This window comes from Augochlora pura, chromosome 8 (genome assembly GCF_028453695.1).
Source record: "Augochlora pura isolate Apur16 chromosome 8, APUR_v2.2.1, whole genome shotgun sequence".
NCBI lineage: Eukaryota > Metazoa > Arthropoda > Insecta > Hymenoptera > Halictidae > Augochlora > Augochlora pura.
Window position 1 is genome coordinate 8,351,722 of NC_135779.1, and position 21,946 is coordinate 8,373,667.

Sequence of the window (21,946 nt, forward strand, 5' to 3'; positions counted from 1 at the left end):
AGATTTCATAATTTTAAATTATTCGTATAATTAAAATACAACACATTTAATCAGATTAAAATCGAAAAGACAAGTTGCGCGACATCGGTTGCTTTCTAACTTTATTCCAGTAATGTTAGAAAAATGTAACAGACGACTGTGGTCGAAATTAATTTTCGAATCTGTCAAGGTGTTAACAGTGAGACGAATCCAGTCTCACGCGACTTCTGTTCATTGCAATCTAGGTACAACTTTTATTTTCCACGAAGACGCGCGCCGTCCACTAATAATTTCCGTGCCACCGGCGATCGAATCGGGACGGTGCGATTAAAAAGATCCGCAGTCTTAATGACTGCAGCTGCGAAAGAAATTGCAAAGCTAGGGACATCGGAGCTGGTGCTAGCTAATATTGTCCTAACTTCGCGGAATTTTAATGGACGTCAGTCTGCCAGCCAACAATCCCATGGCAAAGATAGAACACGGACACCGACGCCAGAAACTTTGAACAGTGATAACACGCCGGAAAAGAAAGGAGGTGAAAGCATCGTCCTAGTCCTTCGAGGGAGAGACGATAGGAGAAAGAGAGAGAGAGAGAGGGAGGGAGAAAGAAATTAATAAGGGGAGAGAGGCGGACGACGATGTGAACCAGATTATGAAAATCAGAGCGAGCCACGTAGGTTAAAAGCTCGTTGCGGCGAGCGATAATGATGTCACTTTTATTAGCCTCATCAGGGTCGAAGCATCCTCGACAGGGGATCCACTATTACCTAATAACCGACACGATCATGCCGTGTATCCAGTTAGCCGGGGACATTTGCATCCATCGACAGGTCATCTGCGTGCTAGCTGCGCCACGGTTCGCGTGATCGGTTCGAAAGGTCTCCCCCTTCGAGCCCCCCCCCCTCCCCTCTCGCTCTGCCAATTTATTAATAAATTCCTGCGACGTCGCACTTTCCCGAGATTAATAATTCGCCGAATCGCTCACGGATCGTTAGCACGCTGCCACTGCGACGATCTTTTCACCGGAAAATTAAAAACGTGAAAACACCGGGAACAATCATTCTTCTGCAATTAATTTTTCATTTTCTGCGCAACGAAACTAGTCTATTTTAAACTGTGTTCTTTCGGCTTTAATTCGACCCCCTAGGAAAGTAAAAAGCACCCATGGGAACATACTCTAAAATTCGTTCGAAGTAACCCGAAATTTTCTTGAAATTTCGCGACCTGGAAATCACATGCACAGTTTGTGTTCCATTTGTTCATACATTCTTTTTCCGGATTGTTTAGTGGAGCTCATGCTACATATAATAAACTGATGCAGTAACTGCATTGTCCAGTAGAGTAACATACCTAAATATTTATAAGTATATCAATGATAACAAACTTGTCACATTTTTCGACAAATTCCAATTGCATTAATATTATTTATATTGTTTCAATTCATATATGCCATGTTTTCATACGTATATAGTTATATTTATATAATTTTATTACACGGTCCTATCTCTCTAAAAGCTGTGCTTCGAGGTCTAAAATAATAATTCAGAGTGTGAATCCATCCGGAATGTGTTTTTAATTGGCACCGCGATATTTCAGTGTGGGATCGTCAACTGGAGTCGCGGCAAAATAATTTGGTCAGCAATTAACACACAGTCTGACTGAAATAACTCGTGACTACTGTCGTGGCGTTGGCTGCGAATTGAAGACACCCATTACCGGCGTGTGTAAACACTTTTTTCCTATCTCCGGACAATGGCAGTGTACAGAGCAATTTAGGAAACCGTGTTCTGGATGTCGCGATTTACGCGGGCAACAGTGACGGATTGGAACAGCTCGTGTTTCGAGGAATTCCCTAGGTTATAACTGGAAATCGAAAACAGGCGTCTCGTTGTTTGCAAACAAGCGTGCACAACAGTGAGATGGAAACATTTGTTGATCTCATACTACACGCAAAAACGGCGCCGCGAATTGCAAGAGTTAACGAGCTACTCGGTCTGCAAAACATATTCCTTTACGGAATGTTTGCTGATCTTACGCTTTGATCTCGCCGAATATTCGTAGAACGTTCTAGCCAACATCTTAATTGAACTCTCCTAATTGCGTTATGACGGTCGGGGATGACACCAACATTGTATTACAGTATGACTTTGAAGTCAATGTTGAATTTTCCATGACTTCACTATTATACACACTAGTTGAGAATAAATTATCACGTATATGTTTGTTTATAATTGACACATTCTTTGGTAATTTTTATTTACGTTCAATTATAATTACGGTATACCGGTAGTTTAAAAGTGTGAAAAAGTTAACAGTTAAAAGTGATCCAGTTTGAACGGGTAGTTTTTAAAAAAAAGCTACAATTTACAGTTAAAGCTCTCTCGATAAATATTTTAATAGCAGTAGGAACTCCAATCGTAATACACCCGATAAAATGCAAAAGATTGATAACCTCTTTTTTTCATACAACAGAATCATCGAGAACTCAATCGGCTGGCTTCCGGTAGCTAAAGTGTTAATATGCTTGTATCAAATAGTAATGATAGTGTCTTATCACGCGTAGTTGACTCAATTTCCTTTTTAAACCATCGCGTGTAATTAAACCGACAAATGAGCGTCCAGTAAACATAACGCCCGGCAGGTCGATTTGTTATGAAAACGAGAACAGGTCGCAATCCTGTTAATTAGAATATTATTCGATAGGTGCGCCAAGCACGGTCACAATTATCTTTCCTTCGCGCTGGATGCCTGTGCATCTTCATTAACTTAATCGAACCTGAGTACTGTTCAATTATGAGCGTCACCGCCCCTATTCACGAGGTCGATTATCATCTATTTTTAACCGATGAAACTTTCGCGAACGCTGGCGGTAATTTAAATTAAAATATGCACCGTAGGAGCGTGTTATCTAAACGTTCGATCAATTTCATTAAATTCTCGTGAAAATTGTAATCGTAGATATTAATCTCGAAACAATTATCGCAAAGTCATCATAGATTAATTTCAATTGCAAATTCGTCAACGTTGGAAACGGTATTAATTAAGCACAGAAAGCATGTATAAATTCGTAAAGAACATCGCAGGATTGGCGAAATAATGTTGCCTGCTTTTATCGTTTCAATCACGAAAAAAGAAGAGACTCCTTTCTCGTTTTTTTTTCTACCTCCAGTATTCTCCATTTGATTATGCCCGTCACGAACTTGTCCTCCCCGGTACGCATAAAAAGAAAACATTGTCACGCTCCCGAAAGTTTAGGGTTCGTCGGGAGCATCTGTTTAGGGCATCGTATGGCAAATACGCAAATATCACGGTTGCAGGAAGTGCGCGTGTGCTAGGGAAATTTCCAAGTTCACCAGCGCACCAGGCACCTCCATCGATCTGCCGGTGTGCGGTGCTATTGCTACATTTACGGCATTCACTTTTATTCGAGATTCAACGGGTGCCGAGCTATTGACCCCTGAACTTGACCTATACGGAAGCGTATCTGTATCTCGAATGGCGGACCAGGAAATCCTTTCGAAAAGAACCCGGTGAATCATGCTGCGTGTCCTCGTCGTATACCAACGAATTACGCAATATTTTGGAATCTAACACGGTTTCCCCCTCTACCGTCCGAATCGGTCGATTGACCAACCGTGTGTCAAGACTTTTCATCCCTCGACACTCCTTCAGTCAAAAAACCGCGGATAATTCGTTTCATCGCAAACGTACCCGGAATCTAGATCAGCTGTAGTCATTCGATAACGAGTACCAAGATCATTAACAGGCTCGATTATCAAAATAGTCATATCACAGGGCGAATCGATTCTACGAGTAAGAATAAGACGAAAATCACCGAACTCTCGCGGAACTCTGACGTTTCGATATTTAACCCTTTTTGCGAGCACGTCACTGTCTCTCCGCGCCACAATCGCAAAGGCATCGAAGTAATTGCGGCACTCTCGTCCAATTTCTACTCGCGGAATCTCACCCCGTCTGACAAACCACCCTGTGTGCACTTGAAGAAACCGTGCGGCATCGCGTGTCCGACACGCTCAATACCAAACCATAGAGTAGGAAACAGTCGTACTTACTATTGCATTATCTTAATCCAACTAATGTCCGAATACTGGCGTCTAGAGGTAGGGTATACGTGGCACTAGGTGTCCTGTCTTTTATTCTGTGAACGGAACCGAGGTAGCAGTAGTCGGTCAGCTCGTTAGTAAATCCGCGTGTCAACGGCCCGTGTTCCTCAGGAGCGAACGCACACTACACCTGGCCAGCTAGCGGCGAGCCGAGTAACTGACGGCAGCGCGAGGACTCGGTGCGTGTCCCACCCCTTCCCTCCTCTGGACGCACTCTTCGGCTCCGTTGGTTGGTCCTCGTCCCTCGCCCAAGGGCCGTGTACAGTCTCTTCTCTTTCTATCGCTGGCTTTTCTTTCTTTTTCTTTCTCTCTCACTCTCTCCCTCTATATATATCTCTCTCTTTCTGATCGCCGCTGGTTTTAGGTTCCTGTCTCTGAGATCTGGCTAGTCGGGGCTCCAGCGGTGCACTAGCGGCGGCGACGAACCGCGCGATGCCGCAACGCGTGCCTGTAGCACACTTTGAGACCGCGCGCGCCTCCCAGCTGCCGTATCGACCCCTCCCTATTGGATGACACATCCTCCAATAACGAACCTCGGAAAGGATTACGTCACTTCAGTATTATTGACGCCAGCCATCCGCAGAGCTGGCGAAAATTTCGAGAAAAAAAAATATTTCGATTTCGAGCTGCGCGCATGGAAAATAACGCAGCGCGTGTTTGGGCCCAGCGAGTCGCGAAAATCAGAATGCTCGGCGATTAAACAGGCGCCTCGCCGACTCGCGCCCTTTGTCTCGCACACCCCTGGCTAACGATACCCGATCCTACTTTAGTTGCACGGCGATTAGAAGGAATTGCAAGTGAAGATCTTTTGAAAATCAAGGAGACATATAGTTATACTGCAGTTTTAAAGCCGAACGACTGTTTGAAATTTCGCGATATCGATACTTTGGGCGGTTAATCGATATGCCGGGAAATTTCGCAGCGCGAGAAACAAGTATCGTGCGCAGCAAATGCTGAACGGTTCCATATGTTTCCTTCAGCGTTCATTTATTTCGTTATTGCGTACCGTTCAGGCTTCTGACAGAATACGTTACAGTGAAGCTTTTATTTAAAAAAATAGTTTCAGTAAACGTTTACTATTGCCTCTAATAATGTGCTCCTCTACTGTATAATCAAAAGCGTAACTCGATCATCTTGCTCGGACAATATTCGTTGCAGTGTGCACATTGCGCAGAAAGTATTTTCTGTATCATTGCAACCGAGTGAGGTATTTCGCTTATTTGGGTTAAGATATATTTAGGTTTGGATATTTCTATGTCGGACGTGTAATATGTCGTCGACAACGGAAAGGGCAATTGTAATAATAAAACTCGTTCCATCGTAACCAAAACGAACGCGTTTCTTTGCTGTTCAGTATTCGAAATATTCTTTCAGCCGGCACTGGCCATCGGTGCTCGGCAGCATCTCAGTGCTGGACTCTTTTGGGTGTCGTTCGCTGTTCTAACGGGGGATGCAAGCTAATTCTCGAGGGTTGGTTCGCCGAGAAAGCACTTCTTCCTGAGATCCCGGTGTCGCTTCGTTAAATAAAGGACACTTGCCAGCTGCGAGCACACGGCCCGTGCCACCTTTTACGTTCTACGACCGGGATTCTAATTTGTATCGAACACTCCGATGCACCGGTTGCAGGCGTAGACGGGCGGGGCGCGGATTCTGGGCGACGACTGACAGTCTCGAAGATGTTGTTTTTCTTTGTATAGGAAACGTTCTCTGTTGAATATACAAATGAAACGTGGCTTTCATACGGAGACACGAGTCCTCCAGGCCACTGATCGTTATGGAAAGAATAATGAGTATCGGCGTCGTCCAGCAGGAGATAAAAGACCAAACCGGTTTCTTTTGATGCTTAAATGAATTATGTTTGTTGTCGCCGTATAATCTCGCGTTTTTGCATTACTTGTCATTCAAGTTGTTGTTCGGCTGAGTGTAGTTTTATCGATTACTAGTATGAAACAGCAAATTACCGGGTGGCCAATAAATACGGTTCAAAGAAGTCTTCGGATTCGGACTTCCGTTCGCGGAATTCCAGAAAATCGTGATACTTTTTCTGTTTCAGCCAATATCATTCGATTCCGGGTCGAATAGGTACGTCACTGGGAAACACCCCAACTTTGCCCCTTCTGTTGCGCATATTTTTCTTCCTCCCCTTGCAATCCCCCCCACTCCAGCCACCGTGGCAGTTAAGACACCCTTAAATCAAAATCAAAATTCCGATCGAAGAGGAACGGGTCCATTCAACCCTCACCCTTCCTATACCCTACATTGTCCGTACCTGTATGCACTCGTCCCGGTCGCATCTTCCGAGAGAACTACGCGCGTATCGATAATGACCACTACTATGCGCTTTAGCTCGCTCATGCGAATCTCTTATTTTCTACACAGTCCACTGCTTGATAATTCGATGTAATTAACAGCCGTGCAAGATTCTGCAAAAAATTTATTAAACATAACTTTTTCGAAATCCTGTTCAACGAACTTTACGGTATGCTCAATTAATTGCACTTTTAATAAGTGCGATAAATTTACCGTACGTTAGTTAAACTATTAATAGCGTGTACAAGGGCTAACGACATCCCACAGTTATTGTAAATAAACCGTGGACCTTCATGCAAAATAAATATTGTTTAAATCAATTGTGAGAAACGTAAGTAGCATGGAAATGCTAAAATTCTTGAATCACTGCAGCAAGTTGAAAATACTGTAAGAATATAATTATAAATAATTATTACAAGCCAGTGAACCACACTTATGGTAAAACTACGAGGCGAAGAAAAATTCTTGTTAACTAACTTTTTTTTTCTGCTTTTTTGCAATGAGAGTTGGTGCACCATGAGGCGCAGACAAAGGCCAAGGTACGACGTTAATTCCGGTCGGAGATTGAAAATAATGGGCACACCTTTCGGACGATATCCTTGGAGTAATTGACGGTGGCCCGGTTGATTTCCGTTCTGACGGTTTCATCTGCGTGGGCCAACGAGAGTGACGAAACGTAGAATACGGCGAATGTCGTCACCGACTCGGAATTTAAATCCTGCGACAGTGACAACGTTAAGTAGGTGCTCTCAACCCCTTACACTCCGCTGACTGGCCGACACGCCAGCCAACAGGGTCTCTCATTTGTAAATCTTCTGCCGTTGCAAAATCAGTCGTTGAACTTACCTTTGCCACTTGTCCGAGTGCCAAGTACCGAGTCGCGACGTTGCTTCCTCTTCCCGTCTGGGCTAGAGCCGTCGGAAAACCCAGCCGAGACGTTTATTCGAACGCTCCACGGCTTCCGAATTATTGTTTCGACGAACCGACCGATCATTCGACCTTAGTAAACTGCCAAAAGTGTGTCAGAGGCCCGTTAACCCCTTGCACTATTGCTCCTTTCATGCTCTGACGACTAGCAATTATTCGTATGTAATCGTTTTCCTAATAGCATCAGACAATTTTTTTTCCTATATTGTCTTTATTTACCTTCGTTTCTATACTTTGACAAGCGAAGAATTTATTTTTACTTCGACGTAAAAGAAATTAATAATATTCATATTTAGTGAAGCTTGCATAAAATCTTCACCACGAGTCTGACTCGTTATTATAGTGCAAGGGGTTAATAGCCGTCAACTACGAATAGTTCAAGAATATTTTACGTCATTATTTTCTTTAGACAATTAAATCGTCAAATTACCTCATTCGGAGCAACTCTTTGAAAATTGAATAAAATTTATGGAATCCTTTTGAGATATTACATTGATTAGTTCACGAGAAAATTTCTATTTTCAAATCTTCGTCATAAACACAACTAATTGTAATTGGTATATATAGACCACTCTAACAATTCAATCTATTGCCTGATAAATTAGTCAGTCTAACGTTTTCTTAAAAATCCAATTCAGTTAAAAAAATGTCAATATTGAATGTTCAATTTTTTTAAAAATGACTCCGTTTCAAAGAAACTATTTGTATTTATACTTCTGAGTAATCTATGAGGGCGTCTCGGTAAAACATGATTTCAGGTCGCTTACCGGATAACGAAGCCGAACAAAAAAAGTCCCGTGAACGCAATAATATCGGAGGACGTTTATGTAAGTCATGACGGAGTCGTAGACGCGAATGAAAAAGATCACAAGTTTGTCATGAGAGCGATTTTACATACCGTCGTCGAAGAAACTATGGGAAACGTTGAAGTCGTTCTTGCACCGACGAAAATAGAAATCGTCCATGGGAGGAAAAAAAACCAGTTACCGAGAACAGTTATCCCATGGAAATCTCGATGGCGGCGCTCATTTTCCGAGCAAACAAAAACCAGCGGAGCCTAAATTCGAGTGGAAGTGAAAGCATCGCGGCTGACTGCTTCTACCTTGTCGTGGACACAATAAAATCATAGTCGCGGCGAAGTATCGAGAATCGAAAACACGTTGAAACAGCAATGACAAAGTCCGAGCACCCAACGTTCTCAAACCATTATTGATGCTGTCTCATTATGCGCTACATGATAAAGCTAATACATTTACTCGATTATATGAGATACAGTGGTTCACGTAATAGCTTAACTCTTTTTGAGATAGTACACTGGCTAGCTTATCGGACAAATTCTATTTTTAAATTTTCGTTATGACCGAACCAGTTGCAATTTGTGTAAAATTTATAAATGTCTGAATCAGTCAGTTTAACATTTTTAAAACAACTTTAAAAATAGACCAAATAATTTCAATTTCTCGGAGACACGTATGGCCCGATTTCGATAAGGTCGTACGGTGCTGAAAGGTGTTCTTTCGCGAGCCGCTGCAACAACTCGCAACGCTGGCACACAGCAAAATTGACCGTACTGGCTTGACAATGATGTATGATGCGGCCGAAGGAATAAATTCAGTTCGCGCGATAACGCGTATCGTCGCTCCCCGCGGTCCTAATCGTTGATGTAACAGCGTCTGGTGATCGATACCGATAAGCCATAAAAAAAGAGACGAGTCGCAATAAAGATCAAAGACACACGGTGGATCTGTGTACGCGCACGAGATTGAGAACACAGATACCCCGTTGACGAAGGCGGTAAACTGAGAAAACCGTGTTCGCGGCGTTGAAGGAGGCGACGCTTGAAATCTTAACTGCGCAGCGCTCGAGCTAATCGGATAATTCCTTCGAGAGCAGCGGTTTTATCCTTCGAGCGGACCGTGCGCTTCGCTTTTTACCTCGTCGTAATGGAACCGTAACGGATCCATTTCGTGGCACCTTAATGAATCGAACATCGCGGATCGATCTAACCTAGGATTCACGATCGATTGACCTTATCCTACTGAAAATATTAAACAAGCAACCGAACGAGAGGATCGCCGAGGCGCACGAGACCGCGCGCGACGCGGTTACAGAGATCAATCGCGATCCTTAACCGCGCCGGAACAAGTTCGGCCACCCGAAATTACCGGCACGCGAGCGTGTTTATGTGTTTACGAACTCGAGGAACACGCCCCGTAATTTTCGTGACCCTTCGCGAATCGTTATACCCTATTCCTCCTCGTGGAGTCCGGAGACCTAAGGTTCGCTCATCGTGGTAATATCTATTCATCTGCAACTACCTGGAATCTTGGGAATAGGTTGGATAGCTGTTATCGTCTCGAAAAACAAGAGTTTTAAAACATGAGAGTATCGTGCTGAACATTTTGCCAATCTTCTGTGAAAGATGCCTCGATTAGTCAGTACCTAACGCTGTGCTTTATCTACTACTTAATTAATAGTCTTCCAGGACCTTTACGCTTTTACCTAACCGCAGGAGCACCTCTTCGCTAGCCATTTACACGTCATTTCTCTAGATGTTTATACAATTTGCTACATATACTTATATATAATTAAACAATTGGTATACACTTGTTCAAATTTTTCCCATGAATGCACAAAATCCGCAGTCTAATTACAATTAATAAATTCAACATATGATGCATGTTTAACGAATCTAAAAGGAAGACTACTTGTGTCATGCCAAGCCTTCCAGTTAGTGCAAATAAAATCGTGTCTGATCATCTTCAGTCGTCATGTAAGAAAGGTAGAAACATCGATGTTAGCCCTCGGACAATGGACAATTTCCAGAAGCTCGCGTTATCGCCGTTTACGTCCGTTATCAGTGCATTGCTCTATAAGAATAACATGGCTGAGTTTATATAGATTTTTCATTCGAGATACTTATTGAATTTATTTTCTCTAGAAGTGTCTCTAGAATCGAAACAATTTCAACCGAAGAAATATAATATGGTTGATTTTGTTTGGCATGACGAAGGGTAGGTTTAACGTTGAACACCCTGTCGCGGTCCGAGGGCTAAGGAGACCGGTGAACTTCTGTTCGATGAACAGTCACTGGGATGACGACTGTTTCCTGAGTTGGCCGGGCCGAATGCGTTTCCGAGAACGAATTAAGCGAGCTCGGATTCATTGTTTGTGATAGCGCGGGCGCGCGTGCCCACCCGCGTACAGATAGAAATGAGAATTGACAAATGTAAAACGATGTTACCGTTGAACGTCCGCAGGCTTGGAGGCGCTGGAAAAGGCACTCTACTGCTGGGAGGACGCCCTGACGGCGTTCAGCTCTTCGCTCAGCAATGACACGCTCGCATTACCATCGAAGGCGGACGCGGCGTTCACGCACGATGTCCAGGAGCTCCTTGACATGGGTTATCAAATCCAGACCCAGGCGGAACTGCTCTTTATCGACCAGGTAGGCGCAGGTTTTACCCGTCCGTTCGTTTTATTCACGTTTTCGTTTACCGAAGCGAATCTCCGTTACGAGCCAGAATTATTATATCGCTCTGGACCGTTTCGTTTTTCTCTCTGTTCACGCAATCTTTCCTATTTTTCCCCCTTTTTTTTTTACCACCGCGAAGAAAGTTCGCTATCGACGATGATTTCGAGATAGACGCATAGAAAGTAGGTTGATCGTTAACGGTTTCGGTCTCGACCCAACCGAACCGAATTACATCCCGATCTCCCTGCTGCGGCATTGTTTTTCCTTTTCCTTGTTGCGAACCTTGCAGCCGCGCTCGCTGCTGCCATTCCGTTCCGCTGCGCTCATCAATTACATTTTCCACTGCAAGACCGAAAAGAATACGGGAATTAATCCAATTTAAATGATCACTGACCGGCGCAATTAGCCGAATGAGTCACTTGACCTGACGCAAGGAGGACTCGCCGCATAGGAAGTTCACGGCACCACGGCCGCCATTGTTCGAATCTAAGCGCACGAACGCAGTCACGCTAATCAAAGCTATGCAGACGGAAGGTTCCTGTTATCTAGAAATTGCTGTTATCCCATTCGGACACGGAAAATGCATAAATTCCGCACGTTTGATTATTCACTTCGTCATTATTTATTGCATGCGAAGGATAAAACCCATTGGTCTCGGGAAGGATACCAGATAAATCGTTGCAAAGATAGTAAACTAAATGAGAAAGGGAAATACTGTGAAAGAAATTTATGCAAAACAAGAGATCCTATTAGATAATTCTAGATAATAGAAGTTATTACTTATTTTTTCCGCGGTTTATTAATCCTTCAGCTAGATAATCGATTTATTTTCACACGATTATCGGAAGAAAATCATCGTCATTCATCGTTATAATATTAGAATGAAAGTGAAAAAGTTCAAGAACATTGACAATTTTCATTTCGTTTCTCGCGAATCTCGCTGTAATAATCGGTCGGCCGACGTTAATTGCTTTCAAAATTGCTCCATAGCAGTCGGTGTTATTCCGCAACGACAGCGAGGAGACCCTGGACAGCCGCAAACCGTCTCACATCGGCAGCCGGATATCCGGAAAAGAAAAAGCGGATGCCGCGTCTTCGCCGGAGTCGTTCGAGTCCGCCCGGGATGGTGTAAGTTAGAGAACAGGATCACGATAATAAACTTTCGCTTCGACTCCGTTCTGTCGCAAATGAAAAATCACCCCTTCTATTTTCCATACAAGGTGGCGGACTTGCGGGAGTTCGAGGAGTTCTCCGAGTTTTTCCCGCACATCGAGAAACAGAAGCTTTACCATAACGCGCTGAGGCATCACGAGGACAAAACTATTCAATGCAGGTGAGAACAAGGATACTAAACCGATTGAATAAATTTTCCGTTACCGGACCACATGCGATCATAGATTTTGTTTTTTTTTTTCGCAGGCGGCTGCACACGGAATTGGTGAAATGCGGCTCGGACGTCGAGTATTTAGCGAAATTGCACTGCTTGCGGCAAGCGTACACGAAATTGTTCACTATACCGACGGCGACGGTGTGGATCGCCGATATCGGCCGACAAGTGATTAGTGATTTGATCATGTATGCAGACAGGGTATACACAACACATATAATCTATTACCTATCCGTATAGACAAGCATTACACGAGCGACGGTCGGAATTTTAACAACTTCATTCCTGACGCCAGGATCCGAAGGATTACTTGGTGCATTACGAACGGATGATGGACTTCTTGCAAGAGCCAAGCAACCACAGTATTATGGAGGAGGAGCTGGCGGGAAGGGGCGTGAAGTGCATGAACTTCTACGACATCCTTATCGACTTTATCCTCCTAGATGCGTTCGAAGAAGTGGAGAAACCGCCGTCATCGATCAAAGCTATTTTACAGAACAGATGGATATCCGCCAGTTTCCGTGAAACTGTGAGTACTCCGAGCTGAACGTTTGTCCAAATTACTATTGCTGGACGTTTCTCCGAGTTAATATCGCTAGACTGCGGATTTCATGCGTTTGTGACAAACATGACTAGACGCGGTTGAAAATAGTAAAAGGATTAAAAGCATTTAAGGATGACAATGAAATACAGTTGTCTTATTGGATCCATTAACATTAAACCTACCAGACCGGTCAAAATGACCGGGTTCGCTTTTTTTTGTTATAATGTTGTTGAAATTATAGAGACTCTTCCATAGAAAATGTGGCAGTAGAAACAAATTTTTTCGATGACCTCTATTTCTTACAAACGTGGATACAATTTTTATGTTGCGTAAAAATCCGCAGTCTAATTCTTACGAGGTCTTTTTATCATCGGTGTTTATTTTCTTTTTCGCGTCGTTTGTTCTAGGCTATCGGTACTGCCGTTTGGTCCGTTCTCGTTGGCAAAAAACAAATGCTAAAGTATGATAAAGGATTCTTGGCACACTTTTATTCCATATCCGAACAGATCTCCCCGGTGCTTGTCTGGGGATTTTTGGGTCCGGAGGGCAGTCTACGTTCCACCTGCCACTATTTCAGGGATCAGGTTGTTGAATTCCTCATAGACATATTTAACTTGTTCAAAGTAAGGTACACCTGCGTGGACAGCCTCGCCGAAGACATTCTCAGGGAAATGAAGGTGAGGGTCGAGAATATAAATCAAAGACTTTCGTTGGAAGGCTGTTAATGGAGCATAGGTGAATATATCATCGTCGTGAAGCAGTCAACTTACGCGAACAATTTATAATACCACTATTTACTGTTATACATGAAATTAATCGTCGACTCTGAAATTACCACAAATGCGATACGAGAATGCTGTCAGCTTCATTTTGTTGAAACGCCTGCAGATATTTCTTATTTGACAATGCTGTAAATAGGTCTATTATTTTTATAGTGATCCACACTATCGCTTCTTTTTGTGGTCCACCGAAGTATCTCCTTCACTTACGATAATTTAATTGAACTTCAGATAATTTAATTTAACTGACCCGCCTGACATGATATTACCCACAGTATTACTAAATGTATATTTATGATATGCACACTTTGTTATTTCATAATAATAATAATAACTATTCGGTTTAGTTACGCTTGGATTTAAAAATTAATTTTTAATTTTTAGCTTCTTACATCGTTACAATTGAAGGAAATATTTAGGTAAATCACACTGTATGTAACACGGACATGATGTCCATTTGGAACGGTCGAAAAATAATTTAAGCATAATTAATTATAATTTTATCTTTTTTATTTACCATACCTATTATTATTTATTGACCCGTTTGTATCTACGTATACATGCCCGAGTCTCGTAGTCCTTGTTACTGATAATTCGTGTACTACAAACGAGTTAATTAACAAATATTACCATACTTGTAATTATTCCCAATTGCATGTCTTGCATGTGTGACATTTGATTCTACAATTTTAGTGCAAAGACACTCATGCAAAATGTTTAAATGTAATTGTTTTGCTATGAAATTCAATTTTTAATATATCGTTATTACTGGGGTATTAGACAAAAAGAATTTTATATAGGTGTATAAAATTGTGATTCTTAGCATTTAATAATTGCAGGTAATAAAGCTATTGTAGTTCCTTGTGTACCTTATAAGATAATATTATTTTACGGTGTCGAGGCACTAATAATGACATATTTATTAACAATTATTTCTCTCTACTCATATCACTCATCTGAAATACTACTCTCAGAAGTATTTAATTATTTCAGTTTACAGTCTATAATGATTACTATTCAGTCATCTTCAAACTACATACAAGATTTTTTTTCGTAGCCTTTTACATAAAATCATGATACATATACAGTTACCTGGACGAAAGTTGTACTATACATTGCCAAAGATAAAAACAACTTGACTAGTAAAGAACTGTGACCATTATGTGTGTATATTATATTTATAATTCTTAGTTAACATTTTCCAAACTACGTTTTACCTCATTACAAACAATGTAAACATAATTTAAAAACATTCCACTTATGATCATTGTGTAACGTATAAGTTCCAGATTTTGTATATATGGGAATATATAATATAAAGATTTATCTTATGAAAACGAATCATTAATGCTCAATAAATCAACCACTAAAAATAATTAACCCAAATAATTATAAAACATAGATTTATATGAGCATTAACTTTATATGTTTTCATCTCAAGTACATTTTGTCGTTGAAGTGAATTTATTTGATTAATTATGTAGCTAAATGACAGAAAATGTAAGTTATTCAATTTATTACTAATTATCGATTTGTACGCAATTGCACTCTCTTATTTTATTGGACGATCGTTTCTAAGCGAAACCTGAAAGCAGAACAATTCGGATTCGTTTTCGATTTATGCTAGTACATGTTGAAAGTCAGAGAGATGGAAAAACGTAACATGTATAAAACCATTTGAGTGTGCAATTTATAAATTTCTTACAAGAATAACTTTGTATTGCTTCTTAGTAATATATTCGATACGTTACGGTGTACAAATTGAAAAATTGTAATATGTTATTATTTTATATTTATATGGTACGACGAAAAGAATTGTAACAAAATATAGTTGAGGAAAGTCATGTCCTGTAATAAAGACGGATATAAGAAACTCTTATAATGTTTTAATAAAAAAAAATTATTCCCTTCATTTTTAACACATATTCATGAAGATATGATGTTTACTTAATTGTTTCAAGCAATTGGCCCCTAATTATTCATATTATTCGGGCATTTGTAAACTAAGTAATGCATAAATCTTAGCGCTTTGAAAATGGCGCCAATTTTATCTATCTCAAAATAACATCATTGGTGTAGTGGCAAAATGCCCAAACTGTTAATCAACATCGACTATTGATAAGTTTGTCTAATAGCTTCAAGGTTTTGCCACTACATACAGTGGCGTTATTTTCAGGTAGATAAAATCTCCACAAACTCGTGGATAAGATTTATTACCAATTGAATTACTCGATGGTAGAAAAAGATAATAATTGAATTAGTATTTACAATGATGGCAAAAACTTTATTAACATGATTCATAAACGTAATCAATATGAAAAATTGTTAATAAAGTAGAAAACATTAACATAATGGTGCTATCTACGTTCAAACACTGAACCTTTAGAATTATCAACTTAACGTTACCATAGAAATAAATCTCCGCCCAAATCGTTTCTACATATAGATCAAACCTTCAAATCCAGTAGTTTGAATCACCGCTGACTACCCCGAGGCAGTCAAGAATTCAGTGTTTTGTAAATTGAAAAAGACAAAGGATTAGGATGATAAGCAATCGTGAATATGCTATAATACCTCCGCCGCCCTTGAAATTCACTTTAGATGAATGGCACCTTAACAATCGATTTAGGTTCGTACAGTATATTTAAAGAGAAATTAGAAACTAGTTCTTAAAATGCATTGTATGTTCTGGCACAGTTTTAGTTCACCATTACAAATTATAATTCTGCTTGGTAATCTGTATTTCTATTAAAACCTTAACTCATTATAAACATTAAATTGTTTATCGTGAATTCAATAGATACCGATGTTCCGAAGCTCAGCAAGAATTAGCCGATCGGCTTTTGACCGAGTCCAAACGCGTCTGCGAAGTAAGTACAGAAAAAGTGAAAGGTAATAAAGAAGAGACCGATCACAGACTGAAGGAGAAACTCGAAGATATTGAGTTTCGCAAGAGGGAACTCCTGCGTATAAGGAAAGACGTTCTTCTCGAAACTGATGCCCTGTTGATTTACAAAGAACGCATCATGAACGCCCTCTCTTCCGTGAGGAGGAACGCACTCGTTATTTGCGAGAAATGTCTTATGTTTAGGTAGAATACATGTTGATAAAGAAAATTCATTCCAAAGGATAATATGGTAAAACTGTACTTTCTATTGCAGAGAGCATAGATTAGGAATCGATCTGGTTCACGATGACGTCGAGAAAGAGCTATTGAAAGAGTGCGAGGTTATCAAAGGAGTTGAAAATCTTCTGGTACGAACACTGGAACAAACCCAAGAGCAGATACGCCGACTCAAAGCGACCCTTTACTACATGGACCACGATCTTGAGGCTAAAGACAACAACTTGCGTGTTGATAAGCACAATCTGACCCTTAAAGAGACAAGCTTGAATTTGAGCATTTATCATGGTACTTCGCGGCTTGACCCATCGTATGAATTTTTTCTTTTCGACTTCGTGTCTTTGTCATTATGTTCAAAATTTCTCAATGTTCACTTTAATGTCAAAGGACGATCGAATTGAATGAGTGGGAGATGCAAACGAACGCGAACATTGTTAACGCTTCGAAGGAAGTAAATAGCGCCAGACCGATGCGTTGCTACATTGACACGATTATAAAACAAGCGGTCTACGACTTGAATCAGCAGAAGGATGCAACCGACAGTGCCTTCAAACGGCGCATCGATGAAACGAAAGAAGCGAAAACGAAATTAGAACTACAGCACGCTGAGGTGGGTTCTTTCAGTTACATACTGTCACGAAAATTATAATGTAATCGAATCCTGTTCGTTTGTATATGTATATAGATAATGAGGCAAGCAAATGAAATGACGCAGAACGTCACGCGTATTGAAAAGTCAATAGCAGAAAAAGAATGCTATTTAGCTTTAGCGCATACGAGATTGGGGAACCGATGTCAACGGCCGGGGCTCGAACTTACACGAGATATGGTGGAAACTCAGCTTGTCAAAGAAGTATACGAGCTACGCGATGTCGTGTCGAAATTACAAGCAACTATGTTCGAGGTTAGCGTAATGAGCTAATTTTCAACTTTCCCGTGAAAAGAAAGACAGTTACTGCGACGATACTTTATAATTAAATATTTCAGGCTCAAGCGTCACTTCGTTATCTACTGAAGACGCAAATTCAAATCGAGGAAGATATCAACATTAAAACCAATACTTTAAAAATTGACCAGGTAGACTGTATGACCCTGCGCCTCAGTATGGATTATCATGTATATTAAGTTCATTTTGACGAATTTTATATCATTTGTATTTTATGAACTTGGTATATCCATAATAAAATTTTATAAATTTACAAATTACGACTACAAACTTAGGATTCATTACTGTCTTATTTTCTTAGGGCTGTAGATACTCTTACCATTTCGTATCATGCCTAACATTACTGATAGTTCATCATAACTGATCATTGCATACAATGTCTGCACGGATCCTATGTCTGCGGTATGATTTTTATGCAATTGATACTTAACAACAGCATCGGTATTTCAGTTGTGACACAGAATCCATATGATAATTGAGCTATTCCAATCAAATATTCAGGTATTTTGTTATAGATGGCACTAGTGGTATTTTCTCATAATACTTTTCATAGCCTATTCGAATATTAAATAATATCTGAAAATGTTATAATCGTAAACATTAAAATGTACCATATCATGTTATAGAAATTAAAGAAACAAAATACATTAATGGTAATATATTTATAAGTTGCACAATATTGTTTACATTTTTACCAGCATTTTATACTTTAGAGTGGGGGCGACGTTTTGATCGTTGAGTTAGATTAGAGTTTCGAGTACATGCAGTGCATCACGATTGCGATACATATACAACAATTGACAGTACGTAATTAACGAAGAACGTCAGTTATGGCATATCCGGTAATTAATTTTTGTACACTGCAATTAACGATAAAGTACACTTATTTTCTATGAATAGAGAAAATTGTTATTCTATTGTGTTTCATAAATTCAATACATCATATAGTTTTAATGATCGTATACGAAGAAACAAGTCTTCTACATTAACAATTTATTTATTACTTCGTTTGTAAGCTATTTGTGATTAATTATTTAGTCAGCTATGTATGGAGCGACTGATCCTGAAACACAAGTGAGTCCACAAGTACAACAATGGTTTGCAGCTGTTGATAGAGACAACAGTGGAAGGATTACTGCATCAGAATTAAAATGTGCACTAGCAAATGGTCAAGGAGGTACATTTTCAGATACTGCTTGTAGACTAATGATCGGTGAGTTATTAATTCATTATTATATATTCTAAATTAACAATATCACAAAAAGGTATATATACTTTTAATGACTGCATTATTTTTACAGGCATGTTTGATAAAGAGAAAAATGGCACTATAGACTTACTTGAATTTCAAGCTCTTTACAACTATATCAATGCTTGGCTAGGTGTTTTTCGTGGCTTTGATCATGACAATTCTGGGAATATACAAGAAAATGAGTTAAATGCAGCTCTCACACAAATGGGCTATCGACTCAGTCCAGACTTTACTTCATTTCTCATAAAAAAAAGTGATCCTACTGGTCACTCTTCCATCACTGTAGATCAGTTTATTGTACTATGTGTTCAAATCCAAAGGTTCACAGGTAAGTAACTCATTAGATATATTAGATATATTTAAACCTATGGAAACTATATTCAATTAAAACATTCGTAATAATAATCTTCATTTTGTTTTGTTCTAGATGCCTTTAGAGTTAGAGACTCTGATCAAGCAGGGACAATTTCTATTGCATTTGAAGATTTTTTGAGTGTTGCACTCAGTTGCAGTATATAATGTTCAAGCTAATTTTAGCATAATTAATATATTTAATTTTAATATATTTATTTTAATTGGATGTATTAGAATTGCTTGCAACTTACTGGAGAATCCATTCCCTGTGACATGATTTGTAATTTTATCATATTTAACGAAAGATGTAATTATCTATTTTCAAAATATTTCTACATCATGGAAAAATTTTTAAAATATACTTTTATAGATTTTAAAATAGTGCCTATGCTTGCCTCGTACAAATATATTAATTAAAAAATTATTTTATTTGTTCACGATGCTGTGTTATATTTCAACATACCTTCAGAATTTACGAGAACTTCATTGTTATTGTAACAAAAGTTGAAGGAAGTAGAAAATAATTTTAGAAAGAAAATATCATCTGAGTAGATGGCGCTATTTCCCTATAGTGAATCGTGGATCTGTTCTGCATCCACATATGAGAAAAGTTATTTCGTGTGAAAAAGTGAATTATTCGTGTATTTTCTATTTAGACACTGTCTTCTTGTATTTCAAAGTAAAAATTAATGAATTACAATTGTAAAATACACATGTGTCATCGTATTTCTACATTTTATTTTTGTTGACTGTTTTTAGCAATGGCATTTAAAAAGTGGCACATATGCAGCGTTCTAGATAAACGATTATGTACCTATACGTTTTTAAGTATTAATACTGGAAAGTGGCAAATCCTGAAATGATATTTAAAGATGCATATAGCAAAATTTTATAAATGCAGTGATTGATACAATGAAGTGTAAAATTGACAGAACATGCTTCTAAAAAAGGTATTGTTTAATTCTAAAATTTCTTGGAATCATCATTTACATATAACTAAATACCTTTGTACTTTGTAAACAACTGCTTTGGTTAATTCAACTATTTATAAAAAGATAAATGTTATAGGATAAAAACAAAGTAATATTTTATGATTATAATTATATAAGTTTTAGGCATTTAATGAAGGAGTAAATAACTTGCACCTCAAATGACAGTAATAAAATATACAACTATACCATTCTGAGTAAATAATTTTTTAAACTATGCATCACATGACAATTCTTCCTTACTGATTGAATGAATGTATTGTGATTTTATGCAGTGTAATAACAATGTAGGATAATTTTTTACTTTAAACAGATACTCTGATGGACTTACGAACGAAGGATCGAATGCATGGAAGTATGATCCATTATTATCCTATGCAAGACAAGCCCAAGAAAGAATTCAAGAATTTGACAGATTAAAAAAAGCAAGACATTTACTTGATGCTATTTTTCTTACAAATGAATTAATTTCTGATGGCTCTGATGTAGAAATATTAAGTCTTGCTAACACGATAATAACAAGATTTAAGATTTTAGGGGTATTTAATACATTGTTAGGTAAGGCAAATTTAATACATAATTCCTTATCTTCCCATACGGATACTCATTGAACAATGAATAACCCTTCTAGAAAATACTAATGAAAATGCAAGGACAATGGTATTAAAGTTTTCTCATAGTGGTATATACCATTGTTGTACATTTTGTTCAAGTGGAGGGAAGAAAGAAGTCACCTGTGGTTGTAGAGGAACAATGCCTGGTACTACATGTTTCTTAAATAATATAATAAAGTATTATTGTTCAATATTGTACATATAATCATATAATTAAAGGTGGATATCAAGGTTGTGGACATGGTCATGCCGGACATCCAGGTGTAAGTCATTGGTCTTGCTGTGGATCAGTTTTGAGACACGGGCGTTGCTTAGCGCATCAAAAATATATGCACCAACTGCTAGTTTGATGCTGTTTATTTGGTATTAATTTCATCTCACATCTATACATATTTGTATTTAAATTTCCTTTACCAGAAAAATTTAAGTGTTAAAAGGTATTTTAAGGTTTTACAAATATTCAAAAAGCTATCGTGCATGTATATCATGCGAAGAAGTTTATTTGTTATTGGAAACAAAAATGAATAATTTTTGTTACCCTGACACAAATTACAGAATTCTAGTAATTTCTGAAAACACCAGATGATGCTACTGTACATTTCTAAGAGTATATTTACTCCGTTGGTCATGTTGCCCAATAGTTTGAGCATTTTGCCACTACGCGTATTGGTGCTATACGAATTCTTAACCAGAGCTTCGAAATTTTACCATAAAAGACGCTACATGTCACATATGGCGCTATTTTTTAAATTTTTATTTTCAAACAGTAAATAAACTTTTTTTGGCATGATATACGCGCGGGTAAGATTCCTGAACATTTCTGTACCCTCAAAATATTCTTTTAGCCCCTCAATTGCCATATTTTTATCTATTCTTCATATGTATATAAATTATTTATGGTAAAGTGTACCTGTACCATTGAGGAAGCTTATTTACAAAAAATTGTTACAAACTATACTTATAGCGATCTGTATTATACATTCAATGTGTTCAACAATTAGGAGTATTTGAGACCAAGATTTTTGAGCCTCTATTTGGAAGATACATACAGTACAGTTCCGATTATCAGGCACTGCCTTTCTGTAAATCATTATTTTTGTACATCAGTCTTTATTAAATATACATAGTACTACAAACTGCTG

General features: G+C 38.8%; 5 protein-coding genes across 8 annotated transcripts in view; 4 read left to right on the plus strand and 1 right to left on the minus strand.

Annotated features, from left to right (window-relative positions):
* The window catches only part of Uzip (beta-pore-forming protein unzipped), a 32,462-nt gene extending 28,072 nt beyond the window's left edge, over window positions 1-4,390 (minus strand). Inside the window, exon 1 of the mRNA XM_078188492.1 lies at window positions 4,053-4,390. The gene's annotated coding sequence lies outside the window, so the exon portion shown is untranslated. The remainder of the gene's footprint in view (window positions 1-4,052) is intronic.
* Miga (mitoguardin) overlaps window positions 1-15,392 on the plus strand; it is a 44,573-nt gene extending 29,181 nt beyond the window's left edge. The window contains exons 4-9 of one of the 3 annotated variants that reach the window (XM_078188489.1): window positions 10,601-10,788; window positions 11,806-11,943; window positions 12,036-12,148; window positions 12,235-12,403; window positions 12,498-12,731; window positions 13,154-15,392. In XM_078188489.1, the coding sequence (XP_078044615.1) occupies window positions 10,601-10,788; window positions 11,806-11,943; window positions 12,036-12,148; window positions 12,235-12,403; window positions 12,498-12,731; window positions 13,154-13,471 (1,160 nt within the window). In that variant the 3' untranslated portion in view covers window positions 13,472-15,392. Of the gene's footprint in view, window positions 1-10,600; window positions 10,789-11,805; window positions 11,944-12,035; window positions 12,149-12,234; window positions 12,404-12,442; window positions 12,732-13,153 lie in introns of all 3 variants that reach the window. The other 2 variants (XM_078188490.1, XM_078188491.1) reach the window with 2 other exon arrangements.
* A 621-nt stretch (window positions 15,393-16,013) lies between these two features.
* Tektin-c (Tektin C) lies at window positions 16,014-17,774 on the plus strand. Its single transcript, XM_078188862.1, has 6 exons — window positions 16,014-16,154; window positions 16,326-16,616; window positions 16,687-16,959; window positions 17,037-17,259; window positions 17,335-17,553; window positions 17,637-17,774. The coding sequence occupies exons 1-6, from the start codon at window positions 16,069-16,071 to the stop codon at window positions 17,772-17,774; spliced, it is 1,230 nt and encodes a 409-aa protein (XP_078044988.1). The 5' UTR covers window positions 16,014-16,068.
* Window positions 17,775-18,121: 347 nt separating this feature from the next.
* On the plus strand, window positions 18,122-19,927 carry Pef (penta-EF-hand domain containing protein peflin). 2 transcript variants are annotated; one of them, XM_078189345.1, is made up of 5 exons: window positions 18,122-18,248; window positions 18,309-18,437; window positions 18,634-18,808; window positions 18,897-19,175; window positions 19,275-19,927. In XM_078189345.1, the coding sequence occupies exons 2-5, from the start codon at window positions 18,426-18,428 to the stop codon at window positions 19,364-19,366; spliced, it is 558 nt and encodes a 185-aa protein (XP_078045471.1). In that variant the 5' UTR covers window positions 18,122-18,248; window positions 18,309-18,425; the 3' UTR covers window positions 19,367-19,927. The 2 variants fall into 2 exon arrangements, with proteins under 2 accessions (XP_078045471.1, XP_078045470.1); XM_078189344.1 differs by having other exon boundaries at window positions 18,181-18,437; window positions 19,275-19,427.
* Window positions 19,928-20,136: 209 nt separating this feature from the next.
* LOC144474469 (uncharacterized) lies at window positions 20,137-21,944 on the plus strand. The gene is made up of 5 exons (XM_078189312.1): window positions 20,137-20,151; window positions 20,270-20,331; window positions 20,504-20,748; window positions 20,822-20,950; window positions 21,024-21,944. The coding sequence occupies exons 1-5, from the start codon at window positions 20,137-20,139 to the stop codon at window positions 21,152-21,154; spliced, it is 582 nt and encodes a 193-aa protein (XP_078045438.1). The 3' UTR covers window positions 21,155-21,944.
* The last annotated feature ends 2 nt before the right edge of the window (window positions 21,945-21,946 follow it).